This window comes from Cryphonectria parasitica (assembly GCF_011745365.1).
Source record: "Cryphonectria parasitica EP155 unplaced genomic scaffold M406scaffold_3, whole genome shotgun sequence".
In the NCBI taxonomy this organism is placed as follows: Eukaryota; Fungi; Ascomycota; class Sordariomycetes; order Diaporthales; family Cryphonectriaceae; genus Cryphonectria; species Cryphonectria parasitica.
The window spans coordinates 4,812,207-4,834,732 of record NW_024468911.1 but is presented as its reverse complement, the minus strand read 5'-3'; the positions used below and the strand labels follow the sequence as shown (position 1 = coordinate 4,834,732).

The following is a 22,526-nucleotide window of genomic DNA, read 5'->3' as shown; positions in this document are numbered from 1 at the left end:
GGTCATGCTTAGTAAGGTAAATGTAACAATCGGTAGAGGTATACATCGAGTTCGAAGCATCAAAAATACAATTACACCGATTTCGTTAAATTTTGATGTTTCGGTTGGTTGATTTTTTTTGTTTTCTTTTACTATCATTTGTCCTGTGGTAGAAGGCAGCGTGAAAAGATCGGTCAAAGGCTCTTCCAGTTGATCATTTGACGGGGTAGACTGGGAACAATTTGTCAGTTTTTGTAGTCCCAGAACTTCTCTCTCTGTCCGCTTGTTTGAAGAACTTACACCATGAACATGTCGCTATTATCAGGTAAAGGCACATCAGCAACATCCCCTCGAGCCAGTGGCTCTTGCCATCCCCGATGAGATAGTTCACCAGCAGCACGGAGACGAAGAGGATGGCTACTTGGAAGATATCGAAGCTGAGGTTCATGTCGTCCATGCCCATGCCCCAGCCAATGACGACGAGAAGCGGAATGATAAACAGGGCGACCTGCATGCTGGAGCCGACGGCCACTCCGATGGCGAGGTCCATCTTGTCCTTGATGGCGACGGTGACAGCGGTAGCGTGCTCGGCGGCGTTGCCAACGATGGGCAGCAAGATCAGGCCAAGGAACTCCTGGCTGATGCCGCCAGAAGTAGTCACGTAGTTGATGCTGTCGACGAGGAACTCGGCACAAAAAGCGATCAGAACCGTGGAGCCAGCCAGGGTGCCCATAGCAACCGGGAAGGAGAGCTGCGGATCGTCGCCCTCCTCCTCGTCCTCGGATGGGTCCTCGTTCACCACCTTGCGCAGCTTCTCGCTGTTGCTGCCGCCCTCATCGTTGCGGCCGGGGAGGCTCATCATGGCGACGGGGCCGACCATGCCGTGCTTGACGGCGTGAGCACCGAGGGAGTTTTTCCTGGGCCGCATAGGCACCTTCTGGCTCTCCTGGGAGAAAACCTCGTGGTGGGTCTTGAGTTGGAAGTACAGGTAGGCGGCGTAGACGACAAGCAGGATGATGGCGGTCCCGCGAGAGAGCTGGGCGATGTAGGAGTCATTCAGGGTCGTCTGCTGGTCGAAGACCGTCGGAATGATTATTCCCGCGATGGCGAGGGCCAGCAGCGATGCTGCAGTCTGTGCGACGGTGGTGTTAAAGAACTGCTCCTGCCTCCGCAGGCCGCCGAAGAAGAAGCACATGCCCATGACGAGCAGCAGGTTGGACAGGATGCTGCCAATCAGGGACGTCTGCACGATGACAATCTCCTTCTTGATCAGGGCGATGATAGCTACGATCAGCTCGACGGCGTTTCCAAACGAGGCGTTGAGGAGCCCTCCCAGGGTCTCGCCGGTCCGCAGCGCAATCTCCTCGGTCGCAAAGCTCAACATGGCCGCCAGGGGGATGATAGCAACGAAGTTGACCACGAAGATGGCGTACTGGTTCATGTTGGGTATGACGCCCAGGGCGATGCCAACAGGAGCGGCCACCAGCAGGACGTTGATCCACGAGTTCAGCAGAGTGCGCTGCAGCTGATTGGCGACAGTGAAGGGCTCCTTAGGCTGGACGTTCTTGAACAGGCGGTGTGACTTCTTGGGAGGCTTGTCGTCGGTCTCCTCCTGCGTGGGAGGCTTGTCGTCCATCTCCTGTTCGCTGCTCTTTGTCAGGGACGCCTCCCTATCGGCTGTGCCTCTCTTGCGCAGCTGGCCGCCATCCACTGCCGACGAGCCGCCTGCGTCCTGTGACGATACATTCTCCTGCTCCTTGCTCGACCTGCCGTAGGCCTCGGGATCCACATCCCCGTTTGTGGAGCGGGCGGGTGCGGTCTGGACATGGTCTATGGGCGAGCCGTTGCCTTCTGCATCTGGATTCCTCGACTTCTGCGCCTCAGCATCCCAGGTTTGGCTGCGCTCGTGGCCCTTCGCCCAGACATGGCGAAAGGGGTTCCATCGGTCGCTGGCCAGAGTCGTTTCCCTCCGGCTGACAGCATGTGCCTTTCGCTTGATCTGGAAAGCATTGACTGAGTTGACGCGCTCCATATTAGCATGTGTGGCAGGAGACGTGACGGGTCGGTGGTCGAAAAAACAGGCCGCTTAGCAAGCGTGTCCGGGGGGGGGGGTTCGGCAGGTGGTACAGTGTGACTAGAGCATGGAAGAAAAAGAGAGAGAGGAGGGAGAGAAGAGGGGTGGTGACACGCGTGCGTGACGCCAAGTCCGACGCTGTCCTCCACGAACAAGGGAAGAGGGATGTGACAAGAAAAGAGCTCAAGAACAACAACACATTGTCACTCCTGAGAGGGGGAAGAGATGATGAATAGAATGCTTGCTCGATGGATAGACAGGCAAGGTGATAGAAAGGGGTCTTTTTTTCTTTTTTTTTTTGAGAAGGAGAGACAAGAAACTGATGATGGCGACGCTGGCCACAGGCAGCGTTGGGCAGAGCGGCCACTAGGATTAAAAGGAAGAGAGGGTGCTGTTTGTAGAGTGTGTCAAAGCAGAAAAAGCAGGCAGAGCTAATGATGGGTAACAAGATGCGTGTGTACGGCGGCTCAGGGATACAGGGGGGTTTCGAGAGCCTTGGGGCTAGGATGAGAAGGAAGGCAGGAAGGAGAACAAACAGCGTTGGGTTGGGTTAAGAGGGAGGGACCGGCCTATAAAATTGGAGCAGCAAGCACCCATGCCGGAAACGGAAACGGTAGTGCGTAGGTGGTAGGAATAACCGTCAATAGAAAACAAGAGGGAAAATAACAGAAGGGGACAGGGGTTGAGCAGTGCCCGGTTTTGTGGTCAGACGCAAAATCCCCTGCACATGGCGCTGATGGACTGACTCTTCGGGAGCAACTCCCGTGAGAAAATGGGGCCGTGTTCAAGTGCTGTCTCTCTCTCTCTCTCTCTGTGTGTGTGTGTGTGGTGTAGATAAAATGTGGATGTGATAAGGTGTACTCATCAGGTAAGAAGGGGGAAACGGGCTCATTAGTCTGTGGCTTACATTGCTGTGGTGGTGATCTGCCCTCCATGGTCAGGTTCTGTTTGTGATGTCTATTCTCGTCTTTTCGAAACCTCGGTTTGTTCTCCTTTTCTTCTCACTGCCGTCCTGGCAAGGGAGAGAGAGAAAGCGGATGGAATGAGTGGATGGAGATGAAAGAGAGGTGAGTTTCTTGACGTTGCTGACTGGTCGATTGCAAGTCTTTTGGTCCCCGTTTCTATGTCGATCCACACGATCTCGCTTTGAGGGTCCGTAAATTTGAACAAGCGCCCCCTGGAGTGTCTCGTCGAAACCCGAATTTCGTCTGGCTGGTGCTGGCCCCTTTCGCTTGGAGTCGTTCGATTGGGTTTAGGTTGGGCCTGGGTGGGAATTCCAAAGGGACCAAGGCGTTTTCTTTGACGCTGTTGCCGTGGCAGGGCTGTCGTTGGTGCTGTGGGTTATCGGATCGTCCTTTTGGAAGGGATAATGCAGGCTTGCCGTGATATTGCTGCTGTTGCTTGTCGCTGGCTGCTTAAAGAAAGCTGACAAGATAGGCGGGTTGGATGTTTGGTTGGCTATCCTTGACCAGGTCGATGAGGCTGTGACTGGTCTGAACTGCAGTGAGCGGTCAGGAGTGGTTAATTGATCTCGACGCCCAACTGACTCCCAATGCGTTGATGGGATACGTGTCGGTTCACCAAAGCTCAGGTCGGGTTCCGTTGGGTCATGCGAAGCCGAAGCCGAAGCCGATGCGATGAGCTTTGCGTCTGGTCCAATGGTAGTCGTGATTCGGGAAGGGTTGCTTCTTGCGCCTTGCTTTTGACTGAGAGAAGGAGGAACAATGAGATTTAAATGGAAGAAAAGAAGGCAAATAAAACCAGGAAGATTGACCCCCCCCCTGTGTGTTGTGGGTGCGTTTGCGTTCGTGTCCGGTCGTTGTTGGTGGTGAGTTGTCAAACGGCCCTCTACTCACTTCGCTCACAGCCGGCGGTGATGATACCAGCGATATGATGCGAATCTTTTGGTGGCGAGACAGAAAGGGCAGACGGTGACAGAAGTTCTGCGTGCAATGAAGGGTAAGAAGAGAGAACGGGAAGGGGAACCCCCAGAAAACAAAAGTCAAGGACCAAGTGGTCTTTTACTGGATTTTACATGCTCCTGAAATGAATAGAATGCCAAGACGCGATCTCTTGTCCATCCCATCGCAGTGAACTGAGCAAGGGCAGGACTGACTGCCTGGGAAGGCCTCCTGCCAATGCCACTGACTTACTGACTGACTGCCAAGACCTCCCTCCCGCCCCTGGTCCCTTGCCCCCCCCCCCCCAACCCACAGGGGATCATAGTTGCACAAGTGGCTCTCAGTGGGGAGTTGACAGCGATCGAGAGGTACTCCATTGTGCCCATTTCCCCCTTACAATCAGAGACGTGGTTCGCCACAACCAGTACCTACCGATTCTATACCCTCGCAACTTGCATGAGAAACTCTCTGATCATTCGTTTATTGTCCAAAGCGCCAAGTTCACTGGCTGCCCCGTCACCGTTGAATGTGCCAGGTTAGAGTTGCATTGCATGCTCAAGCCTCCCGACTTTTTCAACATTGACGCCAAAGCCACTTCACACGTCGTCGCCCCTTGCATTGTCGATTGCTACCCACATAGCAGTAGCCGCCGCGCTCCCCTCCTGGCCCCTCTATCAAGTCTGGCTTTGCTTTTGTTCAACATGGTTGTGTTGTTGATGACAATGGCAATGCCGTCCAACGTCTCTTGCATCTTTGGGATGTAGTAGTGGATTAACTTCCAACTACAGGACATAAAGTGCGAATGAGCAGAGCGACATTCGAAAGGGGGAAGAGGTGGGGGACGGAAGGGGGGGCGTAAAGGCAAATAGATAGACATAATGCGGTCAGGAGCAGGCCAGAGGAAGCGAGCTGCCAGCGACCGCAATCCTGACCCAACACTTCGCCCTTTTTTCCTTTCTTTTCATGTGTAGCTGAGAAGGAGGAGGGCGTGAGAATCTACTACTAGGTATATTTAGAGGTGAGATCTATACGCTGCATTTGGGACGCTTACTATGCCTACAGTACTTTTTTTTTTACTCTTTTCTTTTTCCAGAACACGATGCTTCCCCACAACTCCTGCCACTTGGACCAGGGGTACATTTTCTCAGTACGTACGTAAGTGCACATTGTCCCCCGACCCCCTACTATGTCCCAGACAAACGATACAAGACACTGAAATAGCACCGTAAGCCCAGACTGCAGATGGCATTCTGACATACGCAATGCTCCATGGCGCTGCAATCTCCCTTGCCCCCACAGCACGGATACTAGCTCGTTTGCAACATACCAAGCACTCAAAACTCTGCACATGGTAATAATAATAATAATAATAATAATAATAATAATACTACTACAATGAATAATACTACCGTATTGTAACGGTATATTAAATGCTATCCTGTGCAGGGGACGGACGCGTGCGCTTGCAGCTTGGCGAGAACCTAGCCCTTCTTTTGCAGCAGCTGTTGTTTGTGACCGCCGCCCTGGTGACCATAAAAACTCAGCTGCACCCACAACAAGGCGGCATCCATCATCATCATCATCATCGAAACCAAGAACGGATGTTGGCAGGGTATAGTGTCGCAGGGCGGCCGACAAGAAAAGGGCGAGGGAGAAAAAGGGGGGGGGGGACAGGAAAGCGGGAGGAAGAGAGAAACACACTGATCATACAGCAAGATTAGCGATGGGCCTAGAGCTTCGACGGGCAAGGTCTTACGCTAACGTCATGGCTCCATGACGTGGGCTTTACCGCTGCCACTTGTCTTTCCCTCTGGGCGCTACTGCTGCACCGTGGCACCGTCCAAATCCAGATTTCTTTCACCGTCCAAACAAAAAAAGCAACCAGAAAGGGAAAATGGAAGACAGGAAAACACACCACACACAACTGGGCCACTGGACAACACACACACTGACAGCTGAATCATGACGCCAGCCGGCATGATCAGGTCACCATATCATCTGCATACTACCCATACTACCATACCAGCCCATGTCATGCCACCGTTCGCAGACGATTTTGGGAAAGACATAAAAAGAAAAGAACAAAACTTGGAAGAGTCTCTTGTTATGACCCCCCCCCCCCCTGCATCACGGTTCGTCTTGGCAAACTGCGTATCCCTTGGCTTGGAACGGACGTCTATCTGGATGCTGATACAGATACTCTGGCACGTGTGGCTGGACATCTTTGCTATCTTCCCCGTCCGGGTCTGTCAGTTCCCGTTGCGCTGTGAGACGTAGGGGAAGAGACAACAACCTGCGGTACCAATATCGTCCATCAATTAAAGGGTGTCAGTGTCACGGGTCATGGAGAGATTTCATGGGTGGCCGGTCCTCTAGCGACGGACAGACGGGCACAGAGCGGTTCACCGCATCTAATTCGTCACAAGCCACCCAGCAGCGAGCCGTGCCACTGATCCACAGATCTGTTCCGACTGGACATTGCCGACCAGGCCTGTCTGTGGTTGGGTGACACGCCGATGTTGCAGAAAAAAAAGAGAAAAAAAAAGTTGCCAGGGGTTCAACCTCCACACCTCACCAAATTCCCATCCTTTTTGTATACTTTGGCGCAGTTGTCAGCAATCCACATCCATCGCAATATCACATCACCACACATCCCCACAACGTGCGATCCTTTTCTTCATCAGTCCAATCGAACAGATCTGCATCTACTCTCCGTCGACAACGCGCTTAATGCTGATAAAATAGGGTGACCCCACCCCCCAACGGCAGATCGATGCGACCAGAGCCCTGGAGGCCTCAAACGATTGGGCCGAAATATTTCCAAACGGCCAATCCCACGTTTTGTTTTCCCCAGTATTCGGCACTGCGCCAGATACTGGCCGCACTAGCGTAAAGAACTCAGAGTGGCTCAGTACAGCGTTTGCGTAAACGATCCACGCGCACTAGACTTGATCGTCTGCTGGTACATGGATTCTCATTACACTGACTGATACAAGCGACTATCACCACCAACCACACACGCAAAAGAGGGGCTGTGAAGCACCAGCCAAAAAGTATCAAGCCCTGCCACACGCATCACCACAGGCATCGCCACATATACAAGTGCCGTGTGGACAAAAAGAAACTTGAAGGGATTACTCGAAACTCGTTTCAATCATCAATCATCATTCCCGGATCTGTCGGAGCGTGTTACAGTCAGTGTTGCGTCGACGCTCGTGTGGCTGAGCACAACCTTTTTCAGCGGGCAAAAGCGCATGCAACACAAATATTGGTGGTGGTGCTGCAGCAGCAGCGATGACACTTTGTATTACTTGCTGCACGCACAAGTGCTCTGGCCTGTAATACAATGGTGGTAGTAGTAGTAGTAGTAGTAGTAGTAGTAGTAGTCAGAAGCTTGTTCTCTTGTTCTATCAGGGCCCGCAACAAAAGACCCTCTTGTAGATCACATCATCAATTTCTCGGGCCGGGGATTGTTCTTTCTTTCATTTTGCTTCTCACGCGCGAGTTCGTCTGGCTGACGCGACCATACTTTATCTCCTTCGTACCTTAAACGAGCCCCTGTCAGTCTATCTGTCAGTCTATCTGTCAGTCTATCTGTCAGTCTATCTGTCAGTCTATCTGTCAGTCTATCTGTCAGTCTATCTGTCAGTCTATCTGTCAGTCAGTCAGTCAGTCAGTCAGTCAGTCAGTCAGTCAGTCAGTCAGTCAGCAACGCCCGGTGTTCCCGCTCGGCAGCGTCGGTATGAGAGTATACGCGCGAAGAAGGTTCTTCTTTCCTCGCTCTCCTTTCTGTTCGGGCGGTGACCTTTTGGGCTGAGTGGCCTGGCCTTGTTCTTTGTCAGTTAGAAGAGAAGCTTGAGGAGGAGGAGGAGTCAGTCTGCCCGTGCCCACAAGGGGCTGTGCTAGACATTGCGCCACCGTGATGTTTATATACGATAATTTACGATGGCTTCCTCCATATCATAATAGTCATGACTCGGCGGGTTTCGGCTCGGGTTTATCGGGGGGTGGAGAGAAATGGCCTGATGGGAAGGTATCTCCCCCAAAAGTACGCAGGCGAAGTTGATTCCAGGCAGCGACGGGCTGAATAGGGTTTGAGGGGGGGGGGGGGCAGCAATTACGTGGAATGAGCGTATGCGAGAAACTTTGAGGACGGACGTCTTCAGCACAAAGTGTCAATGATAGTATACAAACGACGTGGAACATAGTTCAGCCTCCAAGTGTGGGCTATGAAGCTTGGTATCGGCTACAAAGCTTGGTGTTCTGCCATGGAACTTGGCATGGTTACACGTCAGGCTCGGCAGTGACTAACTGCGCCAAGTGTGCTTGTCCTGCAGATTTCAGGGCTCCTCAGGCAAAGACGTCCTCAGAAGCCGGGCGAGCGAGTGAATCTAATGCGACATGGTAAGTGTAAAGGTTTACCAATCTGAGTGGCTGCCAGGCGTAAGCCCCAGGCCTGTGATGGATGGTTCGCTGCAGACATGCTAGCTAATTACAGTTACACTTTTCTACATATTGCTACATTGTCACTTTTCTGCATGGCTGACCGGTTGCCGAGAAGGCTCTTAGTTCATAGTTCAAAGTGCCTTTTTTGGACGCCGCATTTTTGAATACAATCAATAGTCTCGAAGGCCCTTCGGCAAGGTCAAGCAAGTGAAGAAACGAACGAAGAGGTCAACGGCCTCGGCAACATATCAAGACACTAAATAAGACGTGTAGGGTATTTTCTCATGCTATCAGATGCCCAGCTCATTATTGTGCGGTGTTGCTAATGCTGATGGACCATCTATGGATATTATTCAGGCTTCTCAGCTCAGCATTCTGCCCAAGTCTCCGTCCCTCCTCACGGCTTGTCCTGCCACACCTTCGTCAGGAAGTCCTCAGCAGACGTGAACTTGTAATCCGGAAAGATTCGATTCATCTCGTCCGAAGAGTCCCATGCACCCTTGGTGCTGCTCAGGAGGACGCCGATGGACACTGCCTTGAGCATAGCGGATGCTTCATCGGCTGCGACCGCCTGATGCACCGCAGACAAGCCCCACGATGTCTCCAGCTTTCCGGCTGCGAGGTCTTCGATCTTGACCTTGTCGACCGTAAAAGGTCGTCCTACGGGAAAATATATCGGTCAGTACAAGGCTCTGTCTGCCGCTAAAGGTCTCCCCCCCCCCCCCCCCTTTTCAGCTCAACGCCGCACAACATGGATGAGGAAGAGAGACTGTCGTACCTCGCACTCTTTCACCGATATCGAGAATCTCTGCAAAGGTAAGCCTGTTGCCTCGGATCCCGCCTACAGTAGGCCACCTGTCTTCGTAGTCAACTGCCCGAGCCACCACCGCAGCGAGGTCGGAGACGGTCGTCAAGGTCATGACGGCGTCCTCGTGGCCCTCAACGACCATGGCGCGGCAGTTCTGGTAGTCGAAGACGGATTGTAGGGGGTCTACATGCTTGGCTGTCTTGTATGGGAAAGCTAGGTAGTCTAGAAACAGGCCGGGTTGAAACAAGGTGTATTCGAGAACCTAGTGACAGGAGGGAGGGAAGAGTTATCAGACTGGGCGCCCATTTCATGCCGGATTAATAGGAAGGAGAAAGAAAATTGAATGTACTCACGGTTTCGGCCGCGTTCACCTGTCTCAGGTAGTCCCTGATATTCTGCTTGCCCTGCCACCAGGCCATGTGATTTGTGTCCTTGCTTTGGATCTGGTTAGTCTAAGGTTTCTCAAGATTATCATCCAGCTTCGCGTTGCTAATGAACGTAATCAAGTACCTTCCGTACTCGCTTGGTGCAAAGCGCTTGACTCCCGCACTGATGGCGGCGTCGATGAGATTCTTTTGTGATTCTTGGTTGGGATCGGAGAGAAGCTGGACGAAAGACAACAGGGTGTGGACTCCTCTCAGACTCTTTATCAAGCTCGATTTATCGTTGTAGTCAACACACTTCCACTTGACTGCTGGGTCAAGGTCTGCATCTGGGGCTTCCTAAACAAGATGTCAGCATTCACGTAGCCATGCAGATATTGTAATTCCTCCAGAGCCTTTTCCTTACCCTTCGGCTTAAGATGACAATCTCATGCTTATTGGACGCTGCGAGAGCGTCAATGATCTCTCGAGACACCTCTGTAATCGAGTCAGCTATAATAATAACACTCTAATAATGGAAATTTTACACACGTCCAGAACCACCAGCCACGGCGACCTTGACCATTGTGAAGAGATTGAAAGCACGAAAATGTTGAAAGAAAGCTGGGATTGTGGAGTTGATGGTTCACCAAAGAATTTATCGTTACAGGACCCGCTTAAGAACTCAGTGCACTCATAATTGCATTCATCTTTGTTGGGTGGACATTCAGGTATCTTATATTCATTGTGTATTACCCAGTAAATCTGCTACTTCATACGACCGACCTTGTGAAGAGTTGTCCGCGGCGAAAAGCCCCGATGCTCTTACAATGGTTCAGGAGTCGTCACGTTCTACCGCGGCGGAAGAATGATTGGTTATAAATGCATCAAGTTTGGGCCGCGGGCGAATTTGCGGTGGAAGAGTAAGACGGAAGCACTCAGAGCCGACATCATGAATGCATAACCGTGTATTTTATAGTTCCTCAAAGACAGAGCAGAGAACATATTCAATAACAGTTGTTGATAGATGAGATATGTTAGATGTATATATATATATGAGATCGAATAGATGATTGATTGATGATTTTACTGGGTGATGCAATGGTCAAATCAACCGTAGACCGTCGAGCTGGGTACAACAACCTTGAACCTCAGAAGCTCCTACATACCTTGCTGCTGGTCGTGTTTCTGCGTTTTTCACAACGTCCAAGGCCATTCAGTAAATATATTATGTAAAGTGCGAAGAGACTGGAATCTCTCTTCTCATAATTTACCATCTAGTCTTTATTATCCTTCTAAATGGCTGTAATTTATTGCTGGTTGTGCCAACCCCTGGCTGACTCCTCATCCACTTACTTAGTCATCACCATCCTCCTAGTTCTCATGAAAGTATTGCGTGCTCCTTTTCGGCCTGAGTCACCGTCCCTGGTCTTTGCATGTTGAGGATTAGAGATGCTTGACGATTCTGCCAGTTGTCCATTCACCATTGTCAATTCCGTCGTCGTTCACTTACCAAACAACAAGAAACACACCACCACAAGACAATAATCATGGATATCATCACAGCCTCCGAATCTCCTCCCCTCGTGCAAGCTGGACCACCACCGGCGAAAGTTCCCGCCGCGGAGGATCCCCCTTGTGAAAACATGCCCATCGAGCCTCTCGATCTCATAGTAGAAGAAGAACATCCCAAGGTCCGCACAAGGCTGCGTCTTTATGCCATCTTATCAGCTCTCTATGTGAGTTTTCCCTCATTTACTTATAAACAAGCTGACCACAATCTGCACGCACGTCCTTGATCTACCCTTTCTCTAACCAGTCCTGTACATTCCAGCTCGCCCTCTTCATAGCCGCCCTCGACCAGACCATCGTAGCCATCTCCATCCCCACCATCTGCGCCGACCTGCACTCGGCCTCAGGCTATGTCTGGATAGGCGGCGCCTACCTCCTGGCCAATGCCGCCACAGGACCCATCTGGGCCAAATGCAGCGACATCTGGGGCCGCAAGCCCGTGCTCCTCCTGGCGGTGCTCCTCTTCGCCGCCGCCAGCATGATCGCGGCCCTGAGCACCACCATGGCCATGCTGATTGTCGCCCGTGCCCTGCAGGGGGTGGCCAGCGGGGGTTTGATGCAGCTGGTGACCATCACCATCTCGGACCTCTTCAGCGTGCGCAAGCGGTCGCTGTACCTGGGCTTCATCGGCTTCGTGTGGGCGCTGGCGGGCTCCTCGGGCCCGCTGATCGGCGGCGCCTTCACCCAGTTCAGGAGCTGGCGGTGGTGTTTCTGGATCAACCTGCCCATCTCGGGCGTCACGCTGGTCCTGCTGCTCCTGTTCCTGGACGTGCACAACCCGCGCACCAAGCTGGGCGACGGCGTCCGGGCCGTGGACTGGCTGGGGACCCTCTCGATCCTGGCCGTGACCCTGTTGCTCTTCGTCGGGCTGGACTTTGGCGGCGCCATCTTCCCCTGGAACAGCCCCAAGGTCGTCTGCCTGCTGGTGTTTGGCACCCTGATGATCGGCTTCTTCCTGTTCAGCGAGCAGCGCCTGGCCAGGTACCCGCTCATGCCGCTCGCCGTGTTCAGGAGCTGGTCCAACAACGCCATCTTCCTCGTCGCCTTCCTGCACGGCATGGTCATCCTCGGCTACGAGTACTACCTCCCTCTGTACCTCCAGAGCGTGAAGCAGGCCTCGCCTCTGCACAGCGGCCTTCTCATCCTCCCCCTGGTCGTCACGCAGGCCACGTTCGAGATCGTCGCCGGCGTCATCATCCACCGCACAGGCCGCTACAGGGAGACCATCTGGACGGGCGTCACCATCATGACCATCGGGTCAGGGCTGTATATCACCTTCGGCGTCGACACGTCCGTGGCCCAGATCCTCGGGCTGGAGATCATGGGCGGCCTGGGCCCTGCGCTGCTGTTCCAGGGCCCCATGGTCGCGATCCAGACCACGGTCAGCCAGAGCGACACGGCCGCGGCCACAGCGTCGCTGGGGTTCATACGGAGCCTTGCCATGGCGCTGTCTGTCGTGGTCGGCGGCGTGGTCTTCCAGAACAGCATGGACGCGCAGCAGGCGTCTCTTGCCGCGGCTGGGGTCAGCGAGTCGGTCCTCGAGGCGCTGTCCGGGAGCCAGGCGGCCGCCAACGTCGACATCACGCAGTCGATCCAGGATCCCTCGCAGCGGGCGGCGGTCCTGGAGGCTTTTGCCTCGAGTATGCGCAATATGTTTATCATGTACACCTGCTTGGCCGCTCTTGCTATGGTGGCCAGCACGATGATCAAGCACCGGAAGCTGAATACCGAGCACACCGAGACCAAGACGGGGATACAACAGTTGACCAAGGTGGCGAGGAGGAGGAGAAGTGAGCAGTAGATGACTTGAGACAAAAAAAAAAAAAAAAAAAACCCACCAAAAAGAGAGGCTTGGACTGTTGAGTTTATACATCTTGCATCTGCAACGCGGGCTCGAAAGACCAACATGATTATTACAGTGGTGATTAACGTAGACTTGTAAATCAAACTCACATTTCTCAAGACCGTGAATTGTTATTGTTGTGTCATTTTGATTGGCATTCGTTCCCTCTTTCTGCATGTCCATCAGCTAGAAATCCTCTATAAATATGATACTATTAAGAGCTTCGTAGAAATAAAGGGCGAGAAGTGGAAAAGGGTTATCCTTAGGGTTATCTCAGGGTTAATAATAATATTGAATCCCGATCAAGTTTCAGTAATTATTCCCTAATCCTCTCGGATGTGTCTGCTTAACCTCGACATCGAAGTAATCTTTCCTATTATTCAAATATTTCGCACATGGTATCTCAAAGGTCATGGTAAATCGTGTGATTATCCCAGAGAGTTAAGCCCACGCGTGAATCAACCCACCTCAGCATCCTTCCCGCCAACCCCTCACGTAAACCACCAACCCAAGTTAAGACGACTTCACCAACTACAGCCCATAAAAAACACAAGATGCCAGAGTCACCACACTCACCCATGACCACGACCAAAAGGCGCAGGATCCGCAAGGGCACCCAGAGCTGCTGGGAGTGCAAGCGCCGCAAGATCCGGTGCAGTTTCGCCTCGCCCACGGAGCCTATCTGTGACGGGTGCAGGAGCCGTCGTACCAAGTGCGTCAGCCAGGCGTTCGATGAGGAGCCGCCTCGCAGACCCTTGATGAAATCGAGGCGGTGGAAGGTGGGCGGCAACAGGGTGCACCGCGTGGTAGAGACGTCGTCGGCCGTCGAGGGGGAGGAGGAGGAGGAGGAGGAAGAACAGCAGACAGCCACTTCTGGACAGCCTAACCCGGAGCATGATGATGTGGTGCTGTCTAAGAGCCTGCTGGTATCCGGCGGCGAGCTCCACGAGATCTCCAGCGCCCTTCTTGCAGTGTGGCCAAGCGACAGCGACCTCGAAGTCCTCCTAAGCACCACCACCACCACCACCACCCCAGCCGCTCTCTCCAACCTATTCCACGGCGTCGTCTGTCTGCCCTATGCAGACTTCCTCTCCAGACAGATAGCATCATCCCCAAGAAGCATGCTGCAGCGCCCTCCAAAAGCCACCCACCCGGTCCTTATCGCCCGACGCCTTCTGATGCTCGGCACCCTCCTGCAGGGCATCCAGCCGAGCACCTCCTCCTCCTCCTCCTCCTCCTCCTCCAGCACAGGCCCGACAAGCCAGAACTACCGCACACGACTCATGGCCCACGCAGTGACCACAGCATCCCGCCTCGTGACGACCAGCGACGAGCTCGCCGGCGGCTCTCTCGAGGGCATCGAGTGCGTCATGGCCGAGAGCATGTTCCTCAACAACGCAGGCGAGCTCCGTCGTGCCTGGCTGGCGGGCCGGCGCGCCATGGCCCTGGCGCAAGCGATGGGGCTGCATCGGTGCACACGTCATGACCGTGGTGGCGATGGCGGCGGCGGCGGCGGCGGCGGCGGCGGCAGACCCTCCTCTTTGGTCGTTCTCGAGCCGGACACGTGGGACCGTATTGATCCAGAGTACATGTGGTGCCGGCTCATCTTCTCGGACAGGTACCTTTCGCTGATGCTGGGCCTCCCGCCAGGGTGCAGCGACGGCGACGGCGACGACGAGGAGGAGGAGGAGGAGGTAGGCGACAACGACAGAGACAACAACGCCTCCTCCTCCTTCGCTTCTCCAGAGGCCCTCGTACGGTGTGCCCCGCTAGAGCGCATGGAGCGCATGATGGCGGTTGCGGGCGGGCTGATCCTGCGACGCAACAACAGCGTGCTGCGGCGTCGAGGAGCAGACATGGCCACGACGCGCAAGATTGACGAGATGCTCCGGGAGGCGGCGGCGCTGATGTCGCCGAGGTGGTGGCTGGCGGCTCCAGAGAGTAGTCGGCCGATCACGACAGCAACATCTGACCGCACAGAAGAGGAGGTGGCGTTTCAAGACTCGCTCCGCGTTGTCAACCAGTTCACGCACAGGCACCTCTTGCTCCAGCTGCATCTGCCGTACCTGTTGCTGCCGCCGTCTCATTCTTCTTCTTCTTCTTCTTCTGCTGCTGCTACTGCTGCTGCTGCTATGGGCGCCGGCGCGGGCGAGAAGAGCTGCATCGACTACAGCAAGATAACAGCCGCCACCACCAGCCGCGAGCTCGTCTCCCAGTTCGTGTCCTTTCGCAGCAACAGCACATCTGCCCCTCCTGCATACTGCCGCGGCATCGACTTCATCGCCTTCATAGCCAGCACAACACTATGTCTGGCGCATATAGAGGCGCACCGTCCTCGCCCCCAGGGAACAGCACCCAGTACCCTCCAGTCCCTCCAGCACCAGCGCCAAAGCGACCGCGGCCTCCTCGAGCGCACCCTCGAGATCATGGAAACAGCAGCCCGAGAAACCAAGGACGCCATCGCCCAGAGAATCCTCCGCATCCTCCGCCCGCTGCTCGACGTCGAGTACAACGCGGCCAAGGGTCTTTGCATCTACGAGACGACCACCTCGGCTCCAGAGGACGGCCGGTTGCACGAGGCCCAGCCTGCCGGCGCAGACGATGCCCACGATGATAACGACGACGACGACGACGCGCCGTTCAACAGAGCCTTGCGCATCCAGATCCCCCACTTGGGGACGGTTAGGATTGCGCACCGTCCTGCAGGTGGTGCCGCCGTCCTGTGCGAACAGGCCGGCCCCTCCTCACCCTTAGCGAGAGACCGCGTGTTCAGCAGGAACGACATACACCACGTCGACAATCCTGACTGGCAACCCGTCCCGTCGCCCTCCTGGCTTCACCCGACGACGGTGGGAGCTTCGGCCTGGGAACCAGGACCAGTATCTCTGGACGCCGCCACCAATCATGCACAGGAGGACCCTGGCCTTCTTGTGCCTGGTCTAGCAGCAGACGTGGTGGATGACTACTGGGCGTTACAGGGTGTGGATATGGCTTTGTTTAGTAACCTCACACAAGGTTGCTCAATGGGAGATTCCACCGGAACAGAGTTCACAGGCTGACGACGTGCAGTGAGAGAAAGCAAACTTTCTGGCATAGTGTGAATTATTTCTTTGTTGGCTCGACATGCATGACATTATCGAGATACATTTCGACTGAATACATCGAACAGCAATGGGCATGACATCCGTATGATCTTTGGCCTCGCGTATCAAAAGGAGTCGTGCGCGGCGCCCTGTCGTCAAGAAAAGGCGGCGGTGGCGGCCAAACACACATTACCCATGCTGCACACTACCCCTCCTCAGCAGCCTCGCAGCCGTCATGGCGAGTCCAGGGCTCGTGGTCCGCTGCGCAGGGCCAGGCGCGGGACTGACTGTCCTGGCGGCTGGACTTGCCCGAGCATCCTCCGCCTGCTGCTGCTGGGCAAGCAGCCCAGGGGGCAGCCCGATGATGGGGATACTGCTGTCCACGACAGACCCGACAGGCCCCATACCGGGCGTCGTGACTATCGTGGGTCTGAGCCGGCTGCTCCCCGACCCGGGCGCCTGGGCCTGTGCCTGCTCGAGCATCTCTCTGTAGAACGCCTCGAGCGTGGTCTTGTTGCTGCAGAACGTCTCCAGCTCGTCTTTGATCAGCCAGGGCTCGTCGCCGATCGAGGCCGGCATGTAGCCCGGCAGCTGTGACGACGGCACGGTCGGCCCCTCCGTGGCCGCTGGTGCTGGTGCCGGTGCTGTCGCCGCGGGTGTGCTGGCAGCTCGTGCCACGGGGCTGGCAAACATGGTCGGCCGCACCATGGGCGATGAGGTGGGTGTGGCTGCGAGGCCATGAGGCGCAGAAAACGCGGACCCCAGTGGTCCACGGCCAGCGGGAGGCCCTGGCGCCAGCTCGTTCCGCATCTCCCGTTCGCGTGCCGCAGCCACCGCCCGGCTGGTATGCATCCTGTTCCCGAGCAGGATGAAGTGTCCCTCGTCGGTAATCTGCGCGAGGATGGTGCCAGATCGATGTATGTACTGCGGGAACTTGAAGTCAGGCCGGCCCCAGGAGTACGTCACCTCGACATTGCTGGGAAAGTCAGAGGCCGCCTCCGTGTCGAGAACGAAGTCGAATTTCCGCAGCAGCGCCTTTTGGTAGAAATGCCGTCGCGGCTGTGTCGTGGCGGCAAACGAGTTGGGGTCGTAGTAGGTGACGGGCTGTTGGTCTGGCGGCAGCAGGGCCAGGTTGACTGGGTATGTGCTGCGGAACGGGTTGATGTCCTTGATCGTGCGCGACTCCCCGATGGGGACCTCGACAAGACGTAGGCCGAATCGTGTCATGTCCCTTGCCCAGCTTTCCACCGCATCCTCGACCAGCTTCGGCGTCGTGTTCATCCACTCGATGCGGATGTGATAACAATTATCTGGGTTGTGAAGCCGATCGTAGTGTAGATCGATCCTCTCGGGTCGATAAGACCTCTTTCGCGGGTCCACATCATATTTCATGACTTTGCTTAGGGCCACTCTTGGACGCCGCCCGCTGCTCGATACAAACGGTATCGTCGGCGTCGTGGCACTGGACGCTGAAGAGTCCTCTTCGTGCGTCGAGACGGGCCTGGAGAAGGACGGCGGCTGCGACGAGTCCCGAGCGGAGCTCTCAGTTCGGGGCGTCGGCGGGATAGACACAAGATTGCGTCTTGCACTGTTAAACCAGCTCGGTGGCTGCGGTTTCGCATATTCGCTGCTGATTTGGTAAAAGTACTGCCCGTCACGGAACTGGTGTCGTTTCTCAACGTGCACAAACAGGCCCGGCTCGTCTCCGTCGCGAGCCTTGTCCACCATGAGGCTGTTGCCCAGCGCCTCCGCCTCCCCTCGGCTCTCCAGGTCCTCAAAGTTGTCCAGCAGCCAGTTCGTCATGTCGGACCCAATGAAGCAGTTGTAGTGCAGGCGCAAGTGCCACCGCCGGTTCTGCAGCCGAACACCGCCCTCTTCCACAGGCTGCTGCATCGCCTCCGCCAGTGCGGCCACCCTGAAGTTGGACTTCTTGAAGTGCTCTCGGTTCGTGACCAGCTGGCCTTTCCTGTTTCCGGGCTCCAGACCTTCGAGCAGCGGCAGTGTTTCGAGCTCTGCAGCGATGACCACCGAAGGGTCTTCTGTCTTGTACACGATGTCCAGCAGGTTCAGGTCTCGAAGCTTGCGTTGCCCCTGAGGCTGAAAGCGCCGCTCGCTCGGGGGCACATATCGGTGTTTGAGCCACTGCTGCGCAAGGTATCGAATGCCCTCCAGACGGACCTCTTCCTCGTTGTCCGCAAATTTGGGGTTCGAGAGGTCCTTCGAAGAGGTCGTCGGGATCAGCACATATCGCGATCGCCAGAACCTCATGTTCTCATCAGACATCTCGTCATAGTGCCCAGCAATGTAAGAATCAATAAAGTTCCAGTTCCTGTCCGCCTTGGGTGTGACGATATCAATCTCGGCCGTCTCATAGTCGCGGTCGAGGATCGTGCGGATTGCTGGCTTGTATATCGCACTGGTATTTTCAGGTTGTTTGGTGGGCTCTGTAGGCTTGCGCACGTAGATGGTCACCTCGACCTCAGTCTCGTTGACACATGACAGCTGGTGTATGGTGTTGCCCACCGCCATGAAGACGCTCGTCCCGTCTTCGATCTCACGATCTCGGGAGAAGATGTCGCCGACTTTGACATGCTTCTGCCCAAAGGCTCGTGCCACAGCCGGCCCAATGACCACCTGGAAGCCTTGCGAGAACCGCAAGCTGATCAGCTCCCGGAGGAACTCCTCACGACTTCGTGGCTCCTCATTCAGGTCGTCATCCTCGTCTTGTTCGATCTGGTAGGGTTGTCGCTGGTACTCGCGGTCGAACTGCTCTTTCGTAGGGAAGTACTCGGTTGTGAGTGGCACGGCTGCAGGTGAACACAACGACTTCCACTTCATGACCTTCATCGCCGACGGCCGCACAAAGACATGTTGCCACCTGCTGTACAGCCTGGCCATATCCACCTTCTCGATGTCTGGGTTCGATGGATTGATCACTGTCAGCCAGGGTGACAAGGCGGTGGTGGGTGACAGCATAGCAGGCAGTTCTGGCATGGCGCCTGCGAGCAATTTGTTCCTCTGCGCATCGTCGTCTTCGGTGGTGTCGGCACGCCTCAGCAGGTTGGACAGTTTCTGCTCCGGGTTCTCAGGACGGTAAAAAGTCGAAGGCCGCAGGGTCGATACAAGAGATTCATTGACCGCCTGCGGCACAGTGTCTGTGGAAGGCTGGGCGCTCTTGATGAACATGGGCCGACTGGGCGTTTCTGACCGAGAATCTCTAGCTGGGCCCAAGAGGGTACTGCGCCCGAGCTCCTTGGCCGGTGTCGAACCGCTGCTAGATAGGCTCTGTGGGGTGGTCGGACGGTTCAGTTTCATGCCGCTCGTTTTGGAGCTCGCCACGGTCGGCGTAGGAGGAGGCGCCATATCCTTGACCGCACTCACGTGCTCGGCTTGGACCTGGGCGACAGCTGCCTGTGGAGCTGCTATGCCAAAGCCTCTCTGCCCGAGGCTGATCTGGCGGAGGAATTTGGGAACCTTCAGGATGGACACCTTGGGGTTTTCAGTAGTGCTCTCTGAGCTCTTTCTCGAGTGGGAGAACCCAGTCGAGCCCTCTTGGATCTTCCGGTGGGACGGACCAGAGGGGTTGGGGACTGCCGAACTACTAAACGAGGTCCTCCGATCGCCCGCAGAGGTACCGTAGACGGTTGCGTCGTCCGTAGCGTGTTTTGGCGTCGTCGTCCCCCCCTCGTCTAGATCTCGAACGATCCGAGGTGGCCGGTGTCGATGCCTCGACACTTCCAGTTTTGCTCTCGCATCATCAAACTCTTGCAGTTGCTTCCACAGTGACTTCTCCGCGGCCTTGGCATGCCTGTCGGCAGCTGATTTCTGGTTCCCAAGGACAGTGTCATGCAGCGGGTCGTGTATCTTCTGGGAAGGTACCGAAGCAATCTCGCGTAGATCATGAAGGCGAGCTTTTTGTGACAGGTTCTGCAAGATGGCGTGGGGGAAGAAGGGATCACTGTGCAACGGCACGGTCTCGATCTCGTTGGTCTCCAGGACGCTTCTCATCTGGAGGTCGTACATGCGACACCTGACGTTGAAATCATCCTGAGATTCTTTGGGCTGATCTGCGACTGATAGCGCAATGCCCTTGAACGACAGTGCATTGGCGGAGCTGCCTGTCCAGTAGGAGACGTGCAGCCACTGCGGCAGAGCAAAGCACCACACATCGTTGGGGCGCATCGCAAAGTTCTCGGACCGGCGCGTGACATCACTGCTGCGGTTGGGTGAGAAGGATCCGGACAGGCTCTGGAAGCTGCTCCCCAGCGGTGTGGGGAGCTTGGGCGTGCTCCCATAGCTGAAGCCCGGCCTGGACCTGGAGGTATGGCCATCTGCCCTGGCAGGATTGCGGTAGCGGAACAAGGGAACAGAGTGAAGGGGAATCTTTGGTACACAGATCAGGTCGATGCCGATGCCGTTCCCGACAAGAGCCTCGGTTGTCCGCCTCAGAGTCTCGTACTCGACCTCAAAGACACCTGAGCCAGGTGTAATGACGACGATGGAGATCCCAGTGCGCATGAGGTCTCTGTCGATATAGTCGTGGGCGAACAGGGAAGATGCAAGGTTAATGGCCTCCAGTACGTTTCCATACAGAGCTCGTGATGACTCGGCCTTGATGCGATTTGTAGGCCCCGTCTTGACGGAAGATGGCTCCTCGGAGAGGCTCGGTATGGAGTTCATTGCCTTGAGGTGGTGGATGCTGATGTCCCGGCGGAAGTAGTTGAATTCCTTCTTCAGCTGGTAGAGTATCGTGGTCCACTCGCCGCTCCCCATCTCGCTCACGACGACGCGGTAGAAGTCCTTGTATGGCCGCTTGTCACCAGAGTCCTGAACGCCTGTGTAGTAGTCGTTCTGGAACGTGGCGTTGCCGAGCTCGGCTGTGAGGCCCGTATCGTACTCGACCCTTGCAAACAGCACCACGGTGACCAGGTGCTTGACCTTGAGCTCTGCCCACTTGCTGAAGAGAGCGGGCAGGAAGCCGTTGACGACCTTGTTAAACATGATATCGCCCGAGTCGTCCGAGTCAAAGTCCCACATCTCCCTGGCCATTTGGATGAAGAGTACGTATCGGGCAGACTCGCTGCGGAAGATGGGCTTGGTGTTCTTGCCAAAGAAGGCTGAGTGGACCTTGCGACCATCAACAAAAACAGCCGAGATTTGGGCCTTGACGGTACCCATGAACAGCATCATCTGCCCTTTGTACACGGTACGATCGGCCAGTTCTCCTACAGCAATCCTCCACATGTCGGCGCGCGAGAGGTACTGGTCCTTGAAGGTCAGCTCGACGTGGGAAGCCTCGACAGCCGGATTATTCTCGTCAACCTGCAGCACATAAGAACACGACGTTAGCGGCAGTGAGAAGACCATCAGCTGGATTAGACAGCACAAAACACAAGACGAGAGGTCAAAGAAGAAAAGAGATCAAGCTGGTCAGAACCTACCGGTGCCAGTATGACCTGAGAGCCCTTCTTCATGCCAAAGACATCGGCAATGTGCTTGGCGACGTATAGCTCGACGTGGGGGTATCTGATCTTGAGCTCCTTGGCCATGTCCTTGACGACGAAGATGTACCGACCCGCAGGCTGGCCCGGGTCAGCGGCACCATTCCTGGCAGCGGCGTCGAGGGCGGCTAGCCTTCTGGACGCGGTGGACTGCAGCTTGGAGGAGGAGGACGAGGAGATGTCGGGTCTCAGGATGTCGAGGGAGACCAGCATGCCGGGCCTGAAGTCGCTGCCGAACAGATCGAGGTTGAGCAGGATCTCGTCGCGGGCGAATGACTCATTGACGGTGACGGTGCACTTTCGGCGGGCGCTGCTGCCGTGCGCTGTCTCCTCTCGAGCACTACTGGTGACAGAGGCGGCATGGCCCTGAGCCTGACCTTGGCCCTGGCTGTCCACGCGGAGGGTCGAGCTGCTGGAGGCGGTGTCTGGGGACCGTGGAGGCTCCAAGGCCAGCTTGTCCAGGCTGGTCCGGCTCAATTGGCGCAGATGCGACCAATTCGGCCGTCGCATTGACGAGGAGGGCATCGTGAGGACATGGAGAAGGACGACGAGGAGGAGGACGACGACGATCACGAGTGACGACGAGGGTGGCCTGGCTGCGAATGCTATAGGATACAATGACGATGGCGATGGCAATGCGAGGTGCTGCTTGTTAAGTGATTGATTGCATCATGTCTGTTGTCTATGCCACCGCCTACCAGAGCCTCTCTGAAGCAGGCCGTGGAAATTGTCGAGGAAGTTTGATTTCAAAAGCAATGTTCTCGGGAAGGGCACATGAAGAGAGCAACTATCCCAAAATGTAAACGATGCGCATATGCAGGTGGGCAGAATTATACTAGTTCCCTAAGTACCCTGGCCCACCGCCTAACGAATTGGGCCTGGCGCGATGCCCCTCCCACCCTCTCTACGATAGCTCTGAGCTACCACAGTAGTACCCCAGGTGCCTGGTAGCCTATT

At 55.4% G+C, this 22,526-nt stretch overlaps 5 protein-coding genes across 5 annotated transcripts; 2 read left to right on the top strand and 3 right to left on the bottom strand.

The window, feature by feature from the left end:
* Nucleotides 1-279: 279 nt before the first annotated feature.
* M406DRAFT_321829 (Calcium/proton exchanger) lies at nucleotides 280-1,615 on the bottom strand (the record flags this gene model as incomplete). The annotated part of the gene is made up of 1 exon (XM_040919560.1): nucleotides 280-1,615. A coding segment is annotated over one exon (1,336 nt), but the record flags the coding sequence as incomplete, so codon positions are not given.
* Nucleotides 1,616-8,797: 7,182 nt separating this feature from the next.
* Nucleotides 8,798-10,162, bottom strand: M406DRAFT_289364 (NAD(P)-binding protein; the record flags this gene model as incomplete). The annotated part of the gene is made up of 6 exons (XM_040918849.1): nucleotides 10,123-10,162; nucleotides 9,998-10,068; nucleotides 9,719-9,930; nucleotides 9,562-9,643; nucleotides 9,179-9,470; nucleotides 8,798-9,060 (listed from the first exon to the last, which is right to left on the bottom strand). Exons 1-6 carry the CDS (start codon nucleotides 10,154-10,156, stop codon nucleotides 8,798-8,800), a joined length of 954 nt encoding a protein of 317 aa, XP_040779005.1. The 5' UTR covers nucleotides 10,157-10,162.
* Nucleotides 10,163-11,216: 1,054 nt separating this feature from the next.
* On the top strand, nucleotides 11,217-12,943 carry M406DRAFT_329087 (MFS general substrate transporter; the record flags this gene model as incomplete). The annotated part of the gene is made up of 2 exons (XM_040920392.1): nucleotides 11,217-11,309; nucleotides 11,390-12,943. The coding sequence occupies 2 exons, from the start codon at nucleotides 11,217-11,219 to the stop codon at nucleotides 12,941-12,943; spliced, it is 1,647 nt and encodes a 548-aa protein (XP_040779004.1).
* Nucleotides 12,944-13,575: 632 nt separating this feature from the next.
* M406DRAFT_237657 (uncharacterized protein) lies at nucleotides 13,576-15,504 on the top strand (the record flags this gene model as incomplete). Its single annotated transcript, XM_040916066.1, has 4 exons — nucleotides 13,576-13,779; nucleotides 13,837-14,679; nucleotides 14,734-15,065; nucleotides 15,144-15,504. Coding segments are annotated over 4 exons (1,740 nt in total), but the record flags the coding sequence as incomplete, so codon positions are not given.
* A 753-nt stretch (nucleotides 15,505-16,257) lies between these two features.
* Nucleotides 16,258-22,079, bottom strand: M406DRAFT_254495 (uncharacterized protein; the record flags this gene model as incomplete). Its single annotated transcript, XM_040916968.1, has 3 exons — nucleotides 16,258-21,390; nucleotides 21,525-21,675; nucleotides 21,721-22,079. The coding sequence occupies 3 exons, from the start codon at nucleotides 22,077-22,079 to the stop codon at nucleotides 16,258-16,260; spliced, it is 5,643 nt and encodes a 1,880-aa protein (XP_040779002.1).
* Between the last annotated feature and the right edge of the window lie 447 nt (nucleotides 22,080-22,526).